The 23,370-nt window shown below is 40.6% G+C and overlaps 1 protein-coding gene across 1 annotated transcript in view; it reads right to left on the bottom strand.

Moving 5' to 3' along the window:
• Positions 1–23,370, bottom strand: part of TYR (tyrosinase) — a 51,283-nt gene that overhangs the window by 9,654 nt on the left and 18,259 nt on the right. The window contains exon 3 of the mRNA XM_062639231.1: positions 19,184–19,331. Within this exon, the coding sequence (XP_062495215.1) occupies positions 19,184–19,331 (148 nt within the window). The remainder of the gene's footprint in view (positions 1–19,183; positions 19,332–23,370) is intronic.

The following is a 23,370-nucleotide window of genomic DNA, read 5'->3' as shown; positions in this document are numbered from 1 at the left end:
CAGCACCTTGTTTTCCCAGCAGTTGCAGATAGGAGATAAGTCTTCCCAACAAAACAGGGCTGTTAGAGGTACAGAGATGCTTTGGTTATGGGAACATGAAAATGCTTTAAAAAGAAGGCAGGGATAGGATTTGAATTAGGTTTTCACAGTTTGGTGATAAACTATACCCTAACTTTGGAATGCTCAATCTGAGTACTTCTTAGGGCCTGATCTTTAGAAAACACTCTGAAAATCTGGAGGTCTGATGAGCACAAGGTACTACAAATCATTGTTCACCTGAATAACTTCACATGATATGCCCTGAAGTGCAGCATCCAGATGACTTAAATGTTGCTGTTTCATAAGCAGTTTCAAGAAGAATCCTTAGGCCAGTAATCTTTGAAGCAGCATGCAAATGCAAAGCATTTCCATGGAAATGAATATATGTACTTCTGGATTCCTCCATTTGCACCGTGGTTCCAGCATTATCAAGCTTTTCTTAGCAGTAGCAGGAACTTTGAATTGTCTGCCCTTGCAGCTGATCTTTAGATTTAGATGCAATTGTGTGCCTCTAATTACTGATATGATGAGTTGTGCTGATGCATAAGCTATGTTACACAGCCCATTGAGTTGTTTATGAATAGTTCTTTTCTTTAGCCTAAAAATCCTGAAGTCTTTATTGAAATCTGTTCCATCTAACATGTCTGTATGCCACTGTAGAAATCTCAGAAACATCCTTTAAGGTTTTAAGAGTCACACTTTCCATTGCTCCCTCTAGAATAGCTTGTTTCGTGCATTTATCTTGGCTTTCTTTTTTCTTTCTCCTTTTTCTTCTTTTTTTTCTTTTTCCTCTTTTTCTTTTTCTTTTTTTTCTTTTTCTTTTTTTTCTTTTTCTTTTTCTTTTTCTTTCTTTTTCTTTCCTTTTCTTTTTCTTTTTCCTTTTTTTTTTGTCAATTTGAAAGACTAGGGTGATATTTTGCTTGCTAATAAAGCAATTGGGTAAAGTTGCATTTATTATTTCCACTTGTTCACAGCTTATTCAGTAAGATGGGCTAACAACACTAAGTTTTTCTTGGCAAGATAGTGCATCACGCTCTGTATTTTCATGAAAATCTTCATGTTTTTCTTCTTTTGCCTGAGAAAACTGACAGATGTAGTATATCGCTAGTATCTTTTACATCCTTATCTGTTTGCATTTCTTCTTTTAAAAGGGGGCACAGCCATTTCCCTGCATTACTCACATTTTTTTAAGAAAAAATATGAAAGAAGGAATTTTAACCCTTCTTTTCAAAAAAGGTTTCCCAGATGAATGGAAAAAGAAACCTTCCAACTGCATCCAGGTGGGGGAAAAAACCCATGGAGAGGGTACGATTTAATCTAGACTTTTGACATGAAGTACAAACAGTTCTTGTTGGACACCATACATATTTTCCTACCACAGTTATATGTTATGACTCCCCAGCTAAGGTTGCTAGCTCCTTCATACATTTTTAAGGAAAACTGAAACCCTGAAGTAGCCTCTGTTTTTTGCTATCAGCCAGGTACTGACATTGTCACAGGGCTTCTATCCCTGGGGACTTGTCTTAACTGGAAGGACTTGGGCAAAAAATAAAGCATATCTGGAGAAAACAATCCCAGTGTCTTTTGTTTCAGAGTACTGTGACCACTGAATTATACATCATAGGATACTTTTTTCCCCTCGAATAAGTTGTTTTGTCCATCCCTGGCTACATTTAAGGCAGTTAGCATCAAATGTGCTCTCCTTCATGCGGTGCTATCCTTTTCCATAGGAGAAAAGAACACATATGAATAGTTACAATGGATCATATGACAATTCTTTCATGTGCCTTGGTCTACAAAGACAGTTGCTTTATTCAACAACAGGCATGTGGTTTATTTGACAAAGAGGAATCAGTGCTTCCATCCTCAGATGTTGATCCACTTACAGTTGACTGATGTTTTTCTTTTCTTCTCTTAAAAGCAGCCATGTTGTAAGTTATTTCCTTTTAGTACCTTGAAAATATATACTGTTTTCTATGCTTTGCTCAGTAGCTGCAAACTTGGAAGGCCTTAGGGCTGCAGAGTTGAATCTACATGCAGAGAGAAAGAATGCTGATGCAATTAGCTGGTCCCTTTGTGGAGTGACAAGGTTCCCAGTAGAAAAGCCAGGTTTGCAGCAGGACAGGAGGCCTGAACTCCCTAGAACTGCTGGTTATCTTGGCAAACCCCTGCTATTATTTTCTTTTCATATGAACCTCTGCATCCTCCCCGGCCCTCAGAGCCTAACAAAAACAAGACTATGAATTAAATGACATCTGATGGCTTATTTTATTGTCACCTCCCTTTCTTGACATAATGATATTAGACAGTTGGACTTGATATTAAAGGTCTTTTTCAGCCTACTTGATGCTATGATTCTGTGATTCTAAAGGTAAAAAGAAAAATCGGATGAGTCCTCTTTGATACCCAATCTCCATATTTCTTTGTGGAAAATAGTACTGAGCGTAAGTTCAGTGAGAGAGAAACCTGTCTGACTCCTAGCACAGTCTGGTTGGCTACTTTCTTCCTCAGCATGTAGACAAAAAGGGCAAGCAGATAAGCATTTATTTGTACAGGTAGGAGTGAAATTTTCCAGAGACAGAGACTTTTTTAAGATTGCAGTTCCAGCTAGACTGGCATCATTTGGAAGATGTTGGCAGTGCTGAAGAGAGCAGATGGGATGTGAGAGTGATGGGGAAGACAAGGCGGGACAAAGGAAAGAGGAGTGAATCAAAAGTCAATGGGAATTTTACTTAGAGAAGGGAAATGGTGAAAATACAATCTGGGATCTGGCAGGAATAAACCATAAATCCGTCAGGGTGACAACTCTTACCTCAAAGGGTCACGAGCAATCAGGGCTTAAGAAATGAAAATTTAAAATATAGAAATTAAAGCAATGAAATGGAGATTACTCTCCTGATAACCCTAATGCCCTTTGTATTTCCTCAGCAGTAAGCAAAAGTGACTTGGTAGCTTTTATTTAAAGGCTTTGGACAGAGTAAAAAAAATAATTCTATTTAGATTAGAGCAAAGACTGATTCCACCTGGAAATCACTGTGCCCAAAGTGCATGTCCCAAAAGAGGCTAAGGAACTGAAAGGGATAATGTGAATTTTGAAAGGTACCCAGTCTCACATTCAAAGCTCAAAGAGTTCCAGTCTCTCTCTATTGCACTTCCAAAGTAGAAATTGTTTTGGATTGGGTGCATTATTAAATTAAATATTGAAGGTTTAAGAATTACAAGATTAAGATGATCAACATTCCATGCAAAGATTATTTTTGTGGTAAGAAATATAATTTTACTATTGTAGAATGGATTGGATTTGGACAAATTTAGGCCAGAATAAGGCTCAGTGTTTGTATTTGAACACTGAAAAAACTGGTCTAGGGACATGTTAAATTCACTGTTGCTTGAATCCTATGATTCAGACAGAAGCTGCATGCTTGATGCAGAAGTTGGTAAGGGAAGTTATCCAGTCAGAAGGATTCTGAAAAAGTCATAATGTGAAGAATATTCATCCTGCATATTGAAGGAGTTTTAGAAAGTGTTAGAGGGCCCATTTTACTTTATAGAAAATAGACACAGAGTAAATATGTCTTCTCTAAGTTCATACTAGACATGTGGTGCAGTGGGACCTCAGCTATGGAGCCACTTTGTGTCTGCCAGACTATGATACCTCTTGGAGCCAGGTTATACCACTGCAAAGTGTGGAGTCTCAATTTTATTTAAGGCTTTTTTTTGTGATATATGTATATACATCTCTTTAATTGTTAATGAACTTGATAATTGTGTGTACCAGCACTGATAGGTCTAAAAAGCTGGTGTGTGGTAAAAAGTAATAAAGACTTCCGCTTTGTATGTTGATTTGGTAGATTAAATTTTCATTTGAGAGACATAAACTTGCTTTCACAAAGGGTTTTAGTGTGGTAAGGTGTTTTTACAGAGAAAATTAAAGACATCTATAAAATACATGAATATGTGACTTCCATTTAATTGCACATAAATATGAGCTGAGTATTTTCCCTGTTCTGCTCCATACATATCAGATTATAGAAAGTGAAATGAAATGAGACTTAGTGGAAAATTAATTTGAAAGAGAAACCCTTGCTTTAAAGAGTGGAGGGAAACAAGATTGATGTGAGGATGATTTAAAAAAGGCCACAGATACATATTTCTGAATTCATATCATTCTATGAATAATATATGCAACGGGATTATAGCTGATGAAAGGATGAGTCAAGAAATAAATGGGTTTATTTTGCCAGTGGGAAATATCAAGTAGATTATGAGCACTGCTGTATATAGGCTGGATAACTTCATACTGTTTCAGACAGGGTTGTGTACTCTGAAAAAGATGCTGCTTATGGGAAGGAAATATTAAAACACAGAAAAAGTCGAGTAAACCAGTAAGAATAGACCTTTTCTTCATCATTTTGAAAAGCATCTCTCCTAAGAGCCGCTCCCCAACAGAGTGCATCCACAGTCATAAGCATAGCTCCACTTGACCGATTCCAGTGTAGGAGGAGAAGCCAGACCTTAAATATCTGTTATTAAAGATTTCCTTGTATTGAGCTGTCACTGAGAGGTTGACCCATGGTGTAAACCTAACTGGCCCTTCAGAAAGATTTTCTAGCAGTTTAATCCAGTGTGGTTTACCTTGCAATTAAGGACAGCTTGAAAGAAGGAAAGGGGAAGAGGACAGTTCATAAATCTATATGCATTCCTTTCCACATAACCAGGACCATGTGTGATACTGCAGGTTTCCTCAGCTGGAGGATTATAGTCCCCTTATGGTGAAGGTTTATGGTCACTCTGGGTTCATACCATTACAGAGGGTATGATCCTGCTTTCCTCCTGCCTCCCACTTTCTTGTCTTCACTAAGCATTTGCATAACCATGCAATAGCCAGGATTAAGGAACTAATTTGGTTTAAAACTAAACATCTCATTTGTTTTCACCTGTTCTGGGGTAGCTGAGGTGTGATTAAGTAACAGACCTGATTGTTTTGCTTCTGTATGATGGCCACAGGGGTGGAACAGAAGAGAACACCTCTCAGTAGCACTGAGTAGTGAGCACAACTGTTTCTTCTTCACCTATATGCCAGGTTAAGCTGATTTAAAGCAGCAGTGAAACTCTGCACTTTGTTTCCAAGCAGTCTGATGAATCCATGCCTCAGCTAAGCCTGCACACAGTGCTAACAGTTCAGCTGCTGGGTGGCAACTTTGTCAGCAACTAATAACTATTGCTTTCAAATCTCAAGCCATGTCACTAGTTGTGCCAGTTGTGAGTCTGAACCTAGATATGCCTGGTTATGGCAGAAGGAAGGCAGAACATGGCTGCTTAGAGATCATTTATACAATTTATTTTCGTATCATGAGATCAGACATTCTATAGAAAAATCTGGCAAGCAACATGTATTTACTTTTGGAATGAAAGGGAGAAGGAAACAAATTGAGGAAAGCTGAAATGCCAGCCCAAGGACTGTGATTACACAGTAGTCATCCCTTTAGAAGCTGGCACTAGTCAGATGGTATTGCAAAGTCACCTCAGGTAATTCCCATCCCAAGCATTTGGGAGTAACATCAGTGCTTCAGCAGTGAAAAAGCTGCTGATGCTGAAGTTGTAGTCAAGGCACTGTACTGTTTGCCAATGTATGCAGTTTTATTGCAGTGTCCTTTGATTTTTTTTGTTTAAAGTTGTTTAAAGGCACTACAGGGACTCTTGGGCAGTTTGTGACCAAATCACATTGGTCATAATGCAAGTGTCTGATTAAAAATTAAGATGCTGCCCCCAGTTTTTGTGAGAAAACCATCCAAAGCCTCTGAGGCTATGTTCCCCTGGTTGTTAAATCACTGCTGAGGACTGCCCTGGGTTACAGAGCTTGCTCTGTGTCTAGTCCCATCTGAGGGAACATCCAGGCTTCTACCATCAATTCCAAGCTGCAGCCTGCAGCATGTGTTCTTGGGCACAGCACCTCCTTATTGCACTACCACTGTAAAGTTACTTCCATGCCACTCCCTAGATTGAATATCATGTCTGCCTGTGGGTGAGGCAACTGTGAGACCAGGGGATCCAGGGATAGTTAATGGGTAGGTTGGGTGTCTAAGGCCAGGTACTGGGGAATATAGACTGTTTATGTATCTATGTCTATATTTGTATGTATATTTTCCCATAACAGGCTTTCATCCTGGTCAGGAACAGAGGGCATTTCTATCCCTGGAAGTGTTTAAGGCCAGGTTGGATGGGGCTTTGAGCAGCCTGGTCTAATGCAAGGTGTCCCTGGAACTAGATGATCTTTAAGTTCCCTTCCAACCCAAACCTTTCTGTGACTCTATGGTTCCTTGAGGTTGTTGGTGCTGTTATAATTTGCATGAGTGCTGTATTCCTTGTGTTGATCTGTGTAGCTGGTGAAGCGCATGTGCATATACGTATATGCGTATATATAACAATTGTGTGTATGTGTGACTATTGGGAATACGTGCTTAACCTCGCTACTGGTTGGACTCAAGAACATGGAGTTGTGGCAGTCATACCACCTTTGGGCTTCTAGATTCATCAGCCCCTAACACTTTAAACACAGCCTTGCACAAAACAGACAAAAAAGGATGCTTCAGCTTAGTGGAGCTCTTCCTTCTTATGTGCTTCTGATTTTTTTCTTGGAGCACATATTCCCATGTTGATCCACTATATGCCTCTGAAATATGAATATTCATTTTCAGGAAAGGTCTGGACAACTTAATTGTTTCCCTTTACCTTCCGAACCAAAAAGTCATTTATTTTTGTGGACCACAGTAGAATAGACCACCTGCAACACAGAAGGGCAATGTGCAGTTGATGTGAAGCCCCTTATTTATCCAGCCAGATTGATACTGGCTGCAGGCTGCCTCCTAAAGGACTGTTCTCTAGATGAGGCATAATAGCATACTGACACTTTTCCACCCATTCCAAAGTACCACCAGGGCTGGGAAGCCATGTGGCGCCTGAGGATCTTGGCACTGCTCTGCTCCATCATCCCACTACAGGCATCTGAACTTCCTTCCATCTCCTTTGTTCTCATTTATGGCACTCCACAAACTGGTTGCTTGGAAATGTTGAATAAAGGACACAAAAGGGAGGGAGACAGTAAAGGTATAGGTCCACACAACCAATCCCATCTAAGAGACAGCCAATCCCATTCTCTTTGCCTGTGTCCCACTTTTTTGAAAGCTTCAAGGTTACTGTAGCTGCTGGAGTTATCAAATACTTTTAATATTCCCTTGACCAATGTGATTTAGATAATTTTCCCCCTTATCTTTAAAATGTCATCAACATCTTGGTGGGTTTAAGGGAAGAGAGGGGTCTTCAGCTTTTCCAGCCGAACCTGTTCCTCTCCATGTCAAACAATTTGGGTGTTCATAGCCATTAGGAGAAGATGCAGGTGGATCACTCATTGATGTTTAGCATGCTCATTTGCATGCAGAGAGCTTCATGGCTTCCAGTCATTGCTCAGTGCCCCAAGTGTTTCTCTTCTACAATAAAAAAGGCAGCAGCTCTTCAAGCCTCTAATGTAAAAAGCTGCTCAAGCATGCTAGTCCTTGCAGAGGATTCAGTTAAAATGATCCTGAGCAGAGATCACTTTTGGTGGTGCAGGACCAAATGACACTTCTTTCTCAGAAAGAGCTGCTGAAATCCTGCATTTCTAGTCCCAATTTGCTGTTCTCATTTATTAGAGTCACACTGTGAAATGCCTAACTCTTCCTGGTAAACTCCTATAGCTATTTGGGTCTTCAGTCCCATTGTGTAGAAGTCTGAGGCATGGCTCCCATACCACAGAGCCTAAAATGCTGGGCAGCCTGTAACCCACTTTCCCAGTCAATGAACCTCACAGAATTTTTTATGCCTTCTTGGAAAATTGGGTAGGATGAACCAGCAAGTGCTGAGCCCGGCTTATATTTGATCAGCTGCTGGTGGATTGCAACATAAAAAGCTTTATTCCTACTAGAGAAGGAGATAATGGGTACACTGAGCATCACGCATCACTCATGACACTAAAGGCAGGAGATGAGTGTTGGAAATAGCGTAGGAAACTGTGAAGAGGAATGTCAATGTGGGACTAGGTAGTGCCTCATTGTCATCCAGCTATTGACAAAGCAAGCTAACTCCTGCAGAAGCTCATTCTGCACCTCTTCTAGAAAGAAATTATGAGTTTAAGTGAGGTTTAGCTGTGCTGAGATTCAGTCACATACCTGATTTAAACCCTAACACTTTTCTTAGTCAAGCCAGCCTCTGTTTTACACCAACGGAAGCTGACCATGACTCTTCCTAGGTGCAGGAGAAAAACTCATGTTCCTTAAAGCAGCTGTTATCATGTGTGTTGCTTCACCCCTTGCTGTCAAACCAGGGCAACGTTTGGCTGGAAATATCTGTCTCATTAAGATTTAGGTCTCCAATGTTTTCCATCACTTCAAACCCCAAGATGCATATCACACGTGATGTTGTGTCCTGTGTGCTTTGCAAATAAGAAAATACAAATGCAACCATGTGTTGCATGGAAAAAAAACAAACCAAAACCATTTGCTGGAGTTTATATTCTGTGTTAACTTTCTCAGGTTTCTCTTTGCCACGATTTGCAGCTGACAGAAAAAACACCACTTGGAGTAAGAGATAGTAACAAACGGCACCTGCTCCAAAGTCTAATAACTAGTTTCCTCTGAAGAGAAAGATAACAAGCAGATTAAAATGAATTACTGTGGAGGTAGCTGGACTGATTCTATGTAACCCACTCCTGTGCTCTGCAGTTCAATTCTTTAGAGACTGCGAGATTGTCATTATTGAGGTTCACAAGGGCATGTAATATATAAATCACATCTACGTTAACAAAGTGATAATTCTGTTTAATGAATAGAAGGTAGCTACATGTGGGTGAGAAAAGTACCATGTTTTCCTGTGATTTTTTCTACAATTTGAGCAATTACGTCAGCTATTATTGCAGAAGTACTGCAGGAAGGAAATTCAATGCTGTGCTAGCTGTCTGCATCAGAGCTTGTCTTGATGGCTGCATCACTGAGAGAGCTTTCTCATCCTCCAGTGTTAAAAGAATAGGTGAAGAGCAACCATGCAGCTTTTGCCAAGTTTCAGGACAAAGGAACCTTTCTTTATTAAAAATACTAATCACTTGCATAATATGTAATGTACATAGCAATCCATTCTGTAACTGCGTTGGCCGAACTAAAATCTTGCAGTAAGAGTGATCTGAAACATGCACTTTAAATGGGACTATTTGAACTGCACCTCCTATATTATTGATTTTTAAGAGCAGAATGGGTCATTATGAACATTTAGCTTCAATAATGACATAGAAAGTGAGACTGCCAACTACTGTATTTCACATGTAATCCAGAAGATATCTTCCTAGCCTTCCTCTTGCTGTTCCACTAAAACAAGGTGGATCAGCAACACTAAAGGTTTTACATATGCTTAATTGTTAAAAAGAATATTTACCTGCAGAATCTGTTCCTTGTCCTTATTTCTCTCTGTCTCTGATATCTCAGGGTCTACCTGTGGATTGCCACAGGACTTATTTAAAAGCGTGGTTTATTTTAGAAGCAGATGCAACCTCAAGAGTACCATACAGACTCAGCCCCTGTCTGTTCAATGGGCAAAGCAAGAAGGTCTTCTGGATGAGGGATGCTTTAAGCCTATACTCCTTCATATTTGTTTCTGACCACCAGTCTAGCCATAGTGCAGGTTAGGTGGACCTGTGGTGTGACCCTCCAAGGCTGTTCCTGCATCCTTTTAGGTGTTTTACAGTTGCAATAGCAGGAACTGCCTGGGCTTATTGAAATAGATGTCAGAGTTCAGCTCCGGTATCTTGGTGTATGAGTTACCTGTCAGCCCCAGATACTGGAATATTAAAAGAGAGATACTGGGGAGATGTGTTTCTCAGCAACACCCCAACCTTCCCACTGATGCTCTGTTTTCCATGGATATATTTATGTGGTATTTTGCAGTAGATGTGAAATCACTCTACCCACATACTGAGCCCACTTTGAGTGAGTCAGCTCCATCAAACAAGCTGAACAGCTATGGTTAAAAAGCTGCTAAGCCTGAGAGGTTAAGAGGGGAATATTAGCAGCTCCAGTTCAATGCCAACTAAGGGTTTATGGTAACAGAGGGAGTGTGTGTCCTTCTGCACATTTGTAGACATCCCCAAGGGGAAATGAAATTAAGGCAAATCCTTCCATGCTTTCATTTCTAAGTATTTCCATGCTTGAGGCCCCATCCCTTCAATATACTGATGTGCTCCATATCTCATACTTGTAGGAGTTTGTGTGTGCCAGTAAAGCTTGTGACCAGTTGTTCCTAGCTCTGCTGGAGAGTTGTTTTCTACTTTGATGTCTTTCCTGCTAAAACAGAGATGGTTTCTGTGGCATAGTGGCTTCAGCTGCTGGTAACAAGGTGATTTTCGTTTAGCATCAGAAAAGGGTGGAAGCTGGGCTGCCTTGCTGCTCTGCTGCAGAGCCTGCTGGTGGGATGTAACTGTGCATGCTGATCAGGGCTTTGTTCCCATTAGGAGCCATGCAAACACACAAAACAGGGAGAAAAGGTAACTGCCACTCAGGATGCATTGGAAGAATGTTATTAATTCCCCCAAGAGCTTTGGAAGTGGGAGATAACTTTTCCAGGCTCAGTCTTATTGCGCACACAAGTCATGCACCTTAAACTTTACTTTTATTGTGGGTGCTTGTATTATAGAGATTTCTGAAGTTGGGTTTAAACAAACACTCTGTGCCAGATATTGTGAGGAGATAAAAAGTAGTATTTTAAGTGCACTCATCTGATTAAAAGTCAAAAAGGTGCCTCAGCAGAAATACTGGTCACTAGTCAGTAACTGACTTTCATAGAATCATAGAATAATTAGGGTTGGAAAGGACCTTAAGATCATCTAGTTCCAACCTCCCTGCCGTGGGCAGGGACACCTTACGCTAAATCATATCACCCAAGGCCTCATCCAACCTGGCCTTGAACTGCCAGGGATGGAGCATTCACAACCTCCCTGGGCAACCCATTCCAGTGCCTCACCACCCTCACAGGAAAGAATTTCCTCCTTATATCCAATCTAAACTTCCACTGTTTAAGTTTTAACCTGTTACCCCTTGTCCTATCACTACAGTCCCTAATGAAGAGTCCCTCTCCAGCATCCCTATAGGCCCCCTTCAGATACTGGAAGGCTGCTATGAGGTCTCCACGCAGCCTTCTCTTCTCCAGGCTGAACAGCCCCAACTTCCTCAGCCTGTCTTCATATGGGAGGTGCTCCAGTCCCCTGATCATCCTCGTGGCCCTTCTCTGGACTTGTTCCAACAGTTCCATGCCCTTTTTATGTTGAGGACACCAGAACTGCACACAATGCTCCAGGTGAGGTCTCAGGAGAGCAGAGTAGAGGGGCAGGATCACCTCCTTCGACCTGCTGGTCACGCTTCTTTTGATGCAGCCCAGGGTACGGTTGGTGTTTGACTTGACTTTAGTCAAGACTTTAGTCTTGCTGATTACAGTAAGACATCTTTATTATTAAAAGAAGATGTCTGCCTTGTAGATCAAGAATAAAGCTTTTCCAATGCCAAAAGTGTCTTTCCTTAGAGGGAGAAAGCATCTCCCCCAGCTGTCTGTGTCTGTGATGTAGCTCTGATCAGCTCCATGCTGATACCCTCAATTCGCCCAGGTGCCAGGGGACACGGAAGCTCTCTGGGATAGGAGGGCCAAGGTCATCTCCTATACAGTGGTCCTCACTATTCATAGACCCTACAGATGGTTTATGGGGGCTTCTTTGGATATTGTTCTACTACTCCACAATGATCACATTTAATTGCTCTGCTACACCATGAACACTTTATTTTTCTATTTTACTGTTTTTTGGTACAGTAGCACTTTATGATCCAGATGTTTAAGATGTTTAAAAGACAACTTAAAGTTATTCACATGTATCCTGAGTAAGAAGTGACTGCAACACCCTCCAGCTTCCACAAAATTTCACCCAGCTGCCAGATATCAAAAGATATATTAGCAACATGCAAAGCTTTTAGGAGGTAATTGGGAGCATTAGGGGCTGTCTTGCTACACACCATTATCTCAGCTCTGTGTTGGAAATGGTGCAAACCATCCCCAGATGAGGATCCCAGGGTCTCCACTCAGGAAAGCTATGCTTGTTTACCCCTGGGTGTAGCAGTATCTCAGTGGAGTGCATGTTTTCACCAAGGAGAAGGCTCTAACTGTGTTTCACCTTCATGCCAGGGACAATTATAGAGATGACTTCACCTCATCCACTGCTTTTACACAGGAATATGGGAGGATGCATTGCTAGGCACAGGCTGTAAGATCCTGGAGCTGATGTGATGCAGAAGCGCTGGGGGTTTACTGTTACTGAGGAAGAAGGTATATTGATAATGGCAGCCTCTTGACCTGCTTTTGTCTAACAGATTTCATGTGCCTCCAAGCCATAGTTCATTCAGCTCCAGAAAAGTATGACTTTAAGGCTGTGTCATCATGTTTTGCAAACATACCTTGGAAAGAAATGAGAGTCTTGTTGTGCCCATATCGAGGAAGGAAATTAATCGTACATTCAGTGTTTATGCAGTGATTTTCTCCCTGCTTTATTATTAACTGATATATCATTGTATTACAATCTCAGTCTCAGCTGTGCTTAAGTCACTTGTTTTGGTGACTCTGAGTTTCCATATACAAAAAGGGAAACTAATTCCTTGTCCTCATGCTTTGTCTGTGTTGTGTCCTACTGGAGACAGTTCTGGGTAAGGAATTACACTTGCTTCATGTATCAAAATCTGGAAACCTAGTGCTGCTTTACAAGAATTTCTAAGGATTCTTTTGACTGCTTTCTCTCCAGATGTTCCAAATTCTTGAAGCAAATAGTTTTTAACTGCTAAAAAAAGTTCCTGTTTCCTGTCAACCTTTCAAAACAAGAGAACGACTTGGTTTTTCTTGTGCCATTTCTCGGTTTAAAAAACCTGAGCTGACATTTAAGAGAAAATTAAAGTGTTCTGTTTCAAAAACAGAGTAAAAATAACAAGCTTTTATTTTGACATCTCCTGGAAGTGAAAATCAAATTTCCTCTTGCTAAAGTATTTTCTGACAAAATCATTTCTGACATAATGCTAACTGGTTTTGTAAGTGGAAGAAAGGACTGGCATGAAGGTGAGTCCACAGGCACTGAAAGTGTCCCTAAAGTTGGCTTAGGGTATGGGGTGTTGAGGCATGAAAATCAGGATGTGTAGCTTTTGGGTTCTAGTATATTTCTGAACAGATTACTCCAGACATGCTCTTCAGTTTAAGGCTTTACTGATGAACAGTGTGATAAGGAACCTTTTATTGTTAGAACCTCAAATAAGCCAAAGCCTGGATTTTCCTAAGGCTCCCAGCTCCAGCCTGCCACTGAAGCAGAAGGGGTTATTTTAGCATCCTGCAGAGGAGTGTATGGCAGCTGATGTTGCTGAACAGCACAAAGATATTTGACTTGATAAGGCAGGATTTGAGGCATTTTTATTGGGCTCTGAAGCTGATGCATAGGAGAGTTTCTTCTGCACCTGTTTGGAAGTATGAATGTATCTAAGTGTCTGTAAAGGAAAGAGTCCCGGTTGTCTCTATGACCTTATGATTGGCTTGGACTACTTTTAACAGAGTGCATGTACACACACACAAGTGTAGACACACTCCCCTCCCCATACTGGAGGTTTTGTCTCTTTGATGCAAGAATTTAATCCTGTGTGATTGCAAGCAAGAGTAACTGAAGCAACAAGGTCAGCACAGGGATGTCCAGCTGTCTCTTGTTGTTTCGTATGATTATAAATGAAGCAATTGCTATCTCCTCTTGCTCAAGTTGCTCTGATACCTGACAGCCATAGTCAGAGGCTAAGAATACGCCAGGTGTTGCACAGACCAGTGCAATTAGACAGTCCCTTAATGAGAGAGTTTATAATATACACATAGGACAAGGGACAACAGATAGATAGAAACAGAAGGAGGACTAGGCAACCATGCAGTGGGACAGCACCAGTCAATCCACTAAGTGATGTTTCAGCCTTTGTTTAGTGGGAACAGTTACTGAATCCATCCATGTGTAAGATGCAAAATGCCCAACCAGGCACTTGTCTGAATGCCAAACTAATGTAGGATAGAGATCGATTTAATGAACTTCTTGGAGGGATGACTGAGTTGCTTATCATAATAAGGAATGATTTGGGGATGGGCAGTGAAGGGCCTTGAAAATAAACACCAGCAGTTCATCTGATGTGCGAGACCAAAGAAATGGTAGAAGGGTATGAACAGAGAAGAACACCTGGGCAGAGCATTGGGTTAATGCTATGATGGTTGCAGCAGTATCCTGAGATGTGTGGTTACTCATGAAAGCTGGAGGGAAAAGGTCCTGTAGTGGTATCACTAGAAATGACAGTCTGGGTCTAACTGTACAAGTAGTCCAACAAGACTTACAACAAGATGTAGGAGGCTGGAATTCTACACCCTATTGTGTGTCTCTGGGAAATCAGTTCTAAAATGCTTGTTCTAAAATCAGGGACTTTGAAAGTCATCTATGTTATTGTAATAAACCCCATCCATTACTGTGAGACCTTAGAAATGAGATGAGAACTGGAACACTATTACATTAGCTGCAGGTATGAACTAGTATAGAGACAGTATCATAGAATCATAGAACCGTTAGGGTTGGAAAGGACCTTAAGATCCTCCAGTTCCAACCTCCCTACCATGGGCAGGGACACCTCACACTAAACCATCTCACCCAAGGCTCTGTCCAACCTGGCCTTGAATACTGCCAGGGATGGAGCATTCACAACCTCCCTGGGCAACCCATTCCAGTGCCTCACCAACCTCACAGTAAAGAACTTCTTCCTTATATCCAATCTAAACCTCCTCTGTTTAAGTTTTAACCCGTTACCCCTTGTCCTGTCACTACAGTCCCTAATGAAGAGTCCCTCTCCAGCATCCCTATAGGCCCCCTTCAGATACTGGAAGGCTGCTATGAGGTCTCCACGCAGCCTTCTCTTCTCCAGGCTGAACAGCCCCAACTTCCTCAGCCTGTCTTCATACGGGAGGTGCTCCAGTCCCCTGATCATCCTCGTGGCCCTCCTCTGGACTTGTTCCAACAGTTCCATGTCCTTTTTATGTTGAGGACACCAGAACTGCACACAATACTCCAGGTGAGGTCTCACAAGAGCAGAGTAGAGGGGCAGGATCACCTCCTTCGACCTGCTGGTCACGCTCCTTTTGATGCAGCCCAGGATACGGTTGGCTTTCTGGGCTGCGAGTGCACATTGAAGCTGGCTCATGTTCATTTTCTCATCTACTAATACCCCGAAGTCCTTCTCCACAGGGCTGCTCTGAATAATCTTTAATGGTGATCTTTTATGGTGACTTATTTTTCCCATTGCTATTTAGTTTTTGTTCCAGGTTTCAGAGGGAATTGTTGTGGTGGGATGTGGAAGTCAAGAAAAGGAGAGATACAGAACAAATAAGAAAGATGGAAGAAACATTCAAAGGACAGAAGTGCAGGGATAACAGATGAAGATACTGTGTGGCTATAGGGATGGAGGGTCTGAAAGAGTCAGCACAGAGAAAAGAGTTCATTTTCAGAGCACAGAAAACACCCTACTGAGCTCAAGTGGGACTAGGGGCCCTTGCTTTCACTTCTTGTGCAGCTGCTCCTTCCAGCTTGAGTGGGTTGACTGCTCCCTTGTTATTCCCTTGTGCTGACTGGAGAGCGTATCTGAATAGCAGCAACACTTGCAATTAGAGAAATGCTTCAGAGAGCTAAAAACCTCTCATTTTTTGCTGAATGTATATTTTGTTGCATCCTTTTTGGTTTTAAGGTATTCAATTAACAATATTTTTTGGGGTTGTCATCTGCTTTTAGCAAGCACTGAGGTTTGATCCCTAGGTGTTCTAGCTAGCAAATAAGGCAAGGAGCCTGATTTATCAGCGCTAAGACAGGTGAGTACCTTCATACTTCTGCATTGCTGAGATAAAATGACCTAAATAAAAGGAAGCATTTATAAGCAAATGCTTTGCTTTTCACCTGAGAGATCTCAACTACACCTCTGTTCCATCCATCCTTCCCTCATTTTGCACATCAGGCCTGGGTAGGGAAGGCTGGGGAGTAGCAGATGGGAGGCTGACTGTTGCTCAGTTTGGAATGCAGCTCCTAACATTTGGCTCACACCTGTCAGCAGACTCCGTATACACTTGTTTATCCTCCTCTGTACCATATGTTTCTATGTAGAATCAGTTCCAATGATCTATTGCCTTACTCCTATCACTCCTATTATGGTCGTAACTGAGCATTTCACAGTCGTTAATGCATTTACCCTGACAGCGTCCCTGTTGCGTAGGACTCTAATATCACCCACTTTACAGATGGGTTAGCTGAAGCTCTGATCAACAGCTCCTCAACAGTCTTACTGAAATCAATGGGAAGGAGACACATCTCCAGGAGATGTGAGTCTGGGAGAGTAACCTACATGCTCAGTTTCCCCCAAGGAATTTGCTGTGGAGTGAGGAATCCCCTTTTTAGGTCCTATGTGTATGCTCAAAATGATGATCATTCTTGATTTCTTGACACAGAGCTGTTCCCTGCCTTTGCAAGACCCAGCAGACCTGTGGCTGCAGGTGTCCAGCCTTATTACAGCCTTGGCCATTAAACCTTTGCCTCACAACTCTTCATGTGCTCAGCAAGGCCTTGAAGAAATGCTGTCTGTGACAGAAGATAGAATCATAGCATCATAGAATCAATCATGGAATCATAGAATAGATTTAGTTTAAAAAAAGTTTCATAGAATAATAGAATGATAGAAAAGATTTAGTTTAAAAGGTAGTCAAAAGCCCATTCACCTAATGTTGTGAGAGCAATCAGCTGTAAAGTGTTCTGCTCCTATGAGAGAAGTTGATAAAGACAAAAAAAAAAGTGTTTCTGCTGCTGTGGAGACTATTTCTCCCATTTCTTTTATTCTTTGTATCCTTGCTTGCCTCTCAGAAAATAACTTCTTTGCAGCCCTTCAGATTTAAAATCTGTGTAAAGAGGAACAAGGGTTTTTTGAAATGTACCGTATGTACCTATCAGTCACCTACTTATTAATTATAACTAAAAGCATGATTAATCTGTCATGGATAAGGCTGCTAAGTAACACTAATCATGCTAATGTATTTCTGTCACACAGAAGGCAGCATTATTATCAGGTTTTACATCCATGTGTACTAAAGACCATACACACAGTAGCTGCAGAGCACTGCTAACATTCTTTCTACGCAGATGGGATGAGGTTGCAATGTGGATATCTGTATTGCCCCCACAATGCCTGTGCAGTGATTTATTTACTTAACACCAGTAGGATCTAATGATGTTATCTTTTGCAAGCAATTTTGCTGTCTAAAATGGGTAACAGCTACAGCTATGAAAAGTATTTCCAAGGGCTCATAGTGACTATGAAAGAAATTCGTCTGTTGGAGGGGTCAGCATGAAGACCAAGATCCTACTTAAGCCCTTCAGCGAGTGGGAGCTAAGAGATGCATTGGTACGATACAAACGTGAATGAGTAAGGAAAATAATTCTTTTGGTATGGCAGAGCATAAAACTTTTTCTTCTGTGTTTCTCTTCCTTTAATATTCAGCTGATCTGTTCTTTAATAGTGTAGATGTTGGAAAGTTAATTTCCAGGTGCCAAACTCATGACCTGAAATGTTGGTTCATCCATTCTGTCAAGCAGTCGATGGGTGGATCATAGCTAAGCTACAGTGTTTAACTCTGTAAAATGTTCTGCAGAAAAGCTTTTAATAGAAGAGAGTTTCAAACCTGATACCTTCAGAAGGCTAATCAGGAGCAGAAGACAGGTAGGTCACCCTTTGAAGGAACCATTCTAGTGATGCCTGGGTGACCTGCTTAGACTTGATGTCCTATTTCTGGATGTGCAGTGTGTGAAGGATACAACCATTAGGCTCATTAAATATATAAACTGAGGAGAAAAAGCTTGACTTCAAATTTGCCTTTTTATACCTACAAGCTTTTCAGTTAAATAAAATAAAGTTTTATATGGCAGTTTTTGTATGAACTACCTAGAACTAAAGAACTACACTGCTGAATGATGTCTGCAAGTTGTAATCTTCATCCCTCCTGTGCTGCATGCCTCAGTGACCCAAATGAAGAAACCATTCTGGTTTTCATCTGAATAAACACCTTGCCACATGCAGGCAGAGTCTCAGTCAGTAGGTTTCTGAGCATACAAATTTATGAGAGTTCCCAAAGTTTGTACAGGGTAATAGTGCTTTTTTTCTAGGCACTGCAGTAGCCAAGTCACCATCAGTGCATGGTGGGAAAGCAGAGGAAAATTGATAAGAATAAACCAAGTGCTTCAGGACAAGGGTTGTTTGCCTTTGCTTAGTTAACTTCTTTTTTTCACTTTAGTCATCAGAGTTTAGTGTAATGTCATGCACAGCGGATTGTTTGCAGCCACTTGCATTTATTATAGTGACACAGAAATTCTTAAAGTCACCATTAAATCTTGGAGTACTGTCCTAAACATAGACACTCTTTTATTGCAAAACTGTGTTTCCCTACCCTTTCTTATTAATAAACATGATATCCTTCTGTTTGCTTTGCTTTCGTTCTGCACAGCTGTACTCTTCTCTTTCATCAAGAGACAGTCACAATTTTGTTTATCACACTGAAATACAGATTTTTTTCTTTATTTATGAATAGCATGCTTGGATTTTCCTTATGGAATAAAAATTAAAACAGCACTGACATTTAGAATGTAAAGGAATTGCTCCAACTGATTATAGTCGTGTTAAAATGAGTCACACACTTCTGGTCCAAACTTCCTGACATACACATCCATATATATTAATCACTATGACATCACTGCAGAACTATTTTTACCTTGGTAATAAAAGCTGAATGCATTTGTCAACTTGTCAAATTATATTTAATCCAGTGAACATACAGACAGGTTAGGAAAGACACTTGCTCTCAAATAATAGCAGAGATCAGTTCCACATGTCTTAAAATGCTGTGCATGTAAAGACATGTAAAATATTTGCAGTTCTGAAATGTAGGTGAAAAACACTATAAAAACACAAAATAAATGAGATTTACTAAGAAGAACTAAACTCACCTGTCAACAAATGCATGGTGTAGTACAAAGATAGGATCATTTGCAGAACCTTGTACTTGGGACATGGAGCCATTCATGTAGATGTGAAGCGCATTATGCAAACCGCTTTGAGATATGTTTGATATTGCAGTCCGTGGATCAGCAAAGCCTGTATATTCAAGAGGAAATCATATGCTGATATGACAATGGGTATAATTTTCTTTCCAGTAAGACTGAAGATCAAAGTACCTACTTTCACTTCATTTACATTCAGCTTTTTTAGACAAGAGCTTAAGAAAACAGGTAAAGGGGTGCTAATGTATTTCAAAGGCATAGCAAAGATGAAATTATAATAAGCTAAATTAAAAGTCTTGCCATGTAACTAATGCAGGATGTCAGCAAATGTACTGCTTAACTGATTTATATTTGTAAACTTCTTTGTCCATGGTGCCTGCCTGTTAAAAGGCAGCATAATCACTGCAGCCATTTGTGTGTGTTCATCTATTTATGTTGAGAACATTTATTCACTTTATTTTCATTTTTGATCTCTATACCTACAGGTTCCTAAGATAAAACAGGCTATTTTATCTCATCAGATAATCATTTACTATTGTTTGTCTCTATAGAACACGTTATTTTATTAATAACAACCAACACAATACAATAATAACCTTTACAAAAGAATTTGCTAAATAATAATTTTCCACAACCAGACTTGCAGCATGCAAGTCTGTAGGTTCTGGTTATTTTGGAGGGCACTTAAAACACGGCCTTTCAGAAGAGGTCACACAGACCAACCCCAAATAGGAAATGCTGGAAGATGAATCTTTCCATTAGTTTTAATTTGGTAGTCTGGCCGTACCTCAGCTCTGATGTTGGTATTCCTAACAGCTGAGCTTCCTCCCTACTTGTAAGGACTCCTAATACAAGTCAACTGAATCATCCTATCCTTCTCTGGGATTTTCTGGGAAGAAACAGCAGAAACATGAATTGTCCTCCCAGTCTATTTCTTAACTCAATGCCAGTTCTATTTATGCTACAAAACCTGATCTGGTTCCTGAAGATGTCTTCTTCTCACAATTTCTATAAGCTGTAGGATGAGGAAGTAAAGTGGAAACATATAAAAACATCTTTACAATTTGATAATCAAAAAGAGCTGTGAACATATGCTTGTGGTGATCCTCGGTATTTTCCCTGTATTGTTGCAGTTTATCATGTCTGCAAGGTGGAGAAAAGAAAGATCTTAGCTATTTCCTTTGGGAAATGCCTCACATACTTTGAATACTTGCTTTATTTACTTATTTGGACCAAGAATTAGCATTCGAACAAGGATCAGCAACATACTTTTGAAGTGAATCTCCCAACAGCCCTCCTGTTTCATGCTGTGATTCACATCACAGGGCAATTTCTGACTTTGCAGGCTGGATTCCTTTGTAGGAAATCTAAAATGTACCAAATATCTGCTGATGCTCAGTACATGGGACTGAACTAGAGCTGATGGGAAAGAACCCTTTCCCTGTCAAAACCCTCATGTTTAACATGGAAATCATGTCCTCGGTACCAACTGGTTTGCTCTTTGGATTTGTTACTCTTTGAGTCACACAAAGTATTACTTGAGACATGGCTAGAGATGCCTTATGAGTAAGGTCATACCCTATGAACTCGGAATGCTGAGTTCTAGACTCCACTGGGAAATGATCACATTGTTTTGTTACTCTGAAGTCCCTCATTGGGTTTTGCCTTGTCTGTTAACCTCTTCAAACAGGGGAAAAACATCTGGCACAAAACCACTGGTAATTATAGCAGGGATCAAATCATAGCTGTGGCACCTAGGAACCAATACACCATAATAACCATCCATCTCTCTGATTGTAATAGGAGGACAACGATTTTGAGATATTCAAGAAACGTCAGAGTAGAAAGCATAATCAGGACAGTTGGAGGAGGTAGAGTTGGCTTCTGGTGAAAACTGTAAGACTTCAGGGTGGAGGGAGTCTGAATTTAGGCAAGAAAGAGGAACATGTTAACGCCTACAGATAACTGCATGTTTTAAGTAGATCTGATGTGTACTGGGATTATTGAAGACGCTGCATGGTGACATAAACAGCAATGGGCAGAAGTTCCCAAAGGGAAAACATTGCCCACAGAAATTTGCCTGGTGGTGAATACTGCTACCTAGCTGTCAATCAGGGGAAACAGCAGACTAAAATATTACCTATGAAGAATGATGTACATTGACGGTCTGGCTAGATCTCACAGGATCCAATAGCAACAATTCTGGCCTTCTTTGCTGATGGCCACAGTGTATGATTGCTGGAATCAGGTGATGTAGCAACACTAGGAAATTACTGTGAATAAGAACTGAAAATGATCTATCTGTGTATCATTCTGAAGCAACTCTTCCACTTATATTCAGCTGCATTATAAGTATGTTTAAGGGAAGATAAACTTTACGCAGAGTGTAGGCAGAAGGGAAGATGGTTTATATCAGACTTGGGATACTTCTTGGGATATTTCTTAATGCATTGCAAGCACTTGGCCTAATAATTCATAAACCAGTACACAAAATACTCTCTTTGGCTCTGGATAGATTTTCATGGAACATCTGCACACAAACAATTTATCTTAATAATCAAAACTCCGTAAACGGGACAGCTTTAGCAACCCCACCCTCCAGCTCCCAGTTAATTGGGGTGCAGTCAATCAGTGTCAAAGGTGACATCATGTTTAACCATGTGCATGAGAACCTCTAATATCTGATTTCTCATTATGAAAACTGATATGAATTGTTATCAGGAATAAAACCACAACGTGATGTCACTTCACTTTATTACTCTGGGACTTATTCTTTTCACTCAGACTTTTAAAAGGACTTCAGTGCAGTCACCTATTCAGGATGACACACTGTGAAATGGGGTAGAACAAATGAAAAAGTATATGTGAATAAAATGAGCATTTTTTTCCAGGGTACTGGCAACTTTGCTGAAGTGGCTGCAGTGAAATCACCTCCACAGCAAACGTGAGGCTATAGACCTACAACTGCAGTGAGCTGAAATAAGAGTTCCTTGCCTCCACTTCCTCCCCTTGCCTTGCCCCCTGCTCTGCCTCCCTTTCTCATGCATATCCTTGTACCATCTGATTTAACTCATTATCCTGGCAGTAAACTACCCTGGAGTATGGGATTTCAGTTTTTTCCCAGGCTACTGAGATACAGCATCTCATGTAAGGGCATGATAAGAACCAGTGTTGGTATCAAAAAAGGAGGGAAAGCAACTGATAGCAGAGACTGCACAGAGAAGCTGGACTGTCCCTGATGTCAGTGAGCTGTTAGATCATTTGGCCAGTATAGGAAGCTGTAGCATTCAGACATCCTTTTAAACCCTCATTTAATTATGGTGCATTAGAAATAACCCCTAGGGTCTACATCACTGAAGTGACTGGAAGTTTTACCAGTGGTTTCAATAAGAGAAAAATCACATTTTTAAGAGATCATAAACTTGATTCTGCTCCTGCTTATAGCACTGTAAGTCAGCAAAATTCAGTGGGTTTGAAGTAGCTTCACTAGAGTCAGGCCAGATTAAATCAGATGGGGATTTAGCCCAGAGTTTACTATAGGAGGAGCTTGATGCCACTCAAAATTAAGGCTGCCTGACAGTTTTTAGGGTGATATATGCATGGTTCTTAGTGAACATGTAGTTAGGTAAGGTGTGTCTTTTAATAAAGATTTAATTATATTAACTGTGGATTTTACAATCCAGTAACGGAGACCATGAAAGTTCATGTACAATCACTCAAGGGCAAAGCTTTTTGTACTAAAAACAGATAGTGTTTTCCTCAGTTGCTCATTTGCTTCTGACTGAAGCTCTGCATAGATTTTGCAGGACTTGGAGAGCATTAGCAACATTCAGTGCTACAGGAATGAGGAACCATTCCAATAGTCCTATCTCCTATGATTATCTTAGTGGGCTGCTTAACATCTGCAGCATTGCTAACATTGAGTTATTGATAACAGTCTTGCAGGTGGCTTTATTAACTGTTTTTCTTACAAAAAAATTTTAGTTTTGTATGGTTTTCTGGGCCAGTTGTTAGGACAGTTTGTAGACAACACCAAGTTGAGTGGGAGTGTTGATCTGCTGGAGGGTAGGAAGCTCTGCAGATGGATCTGGACAGGATGCATCAATGGGCTGTAGCCAATGGTATGAGGTTTA

This window comes from Pezoporus occidentalis, unplaced genomic scaffold (genome assembly GCF_034315485.1).
Source record: "Pezoporus occidentalis ecotype Australia unplaced genomic scaffold, CSIRO_AGI_Poc_V1 ctg6, whole genome shotgun sequence".
NCBI lineage: Eukaryota > Metazoa > Chordata > Aves > Psittaciformes > Psittacidae > Pezoporus > Pezoporus occidentalis.
This window is presented reverse-complemented; position numbering and strand designations above follow the sequence as displayed.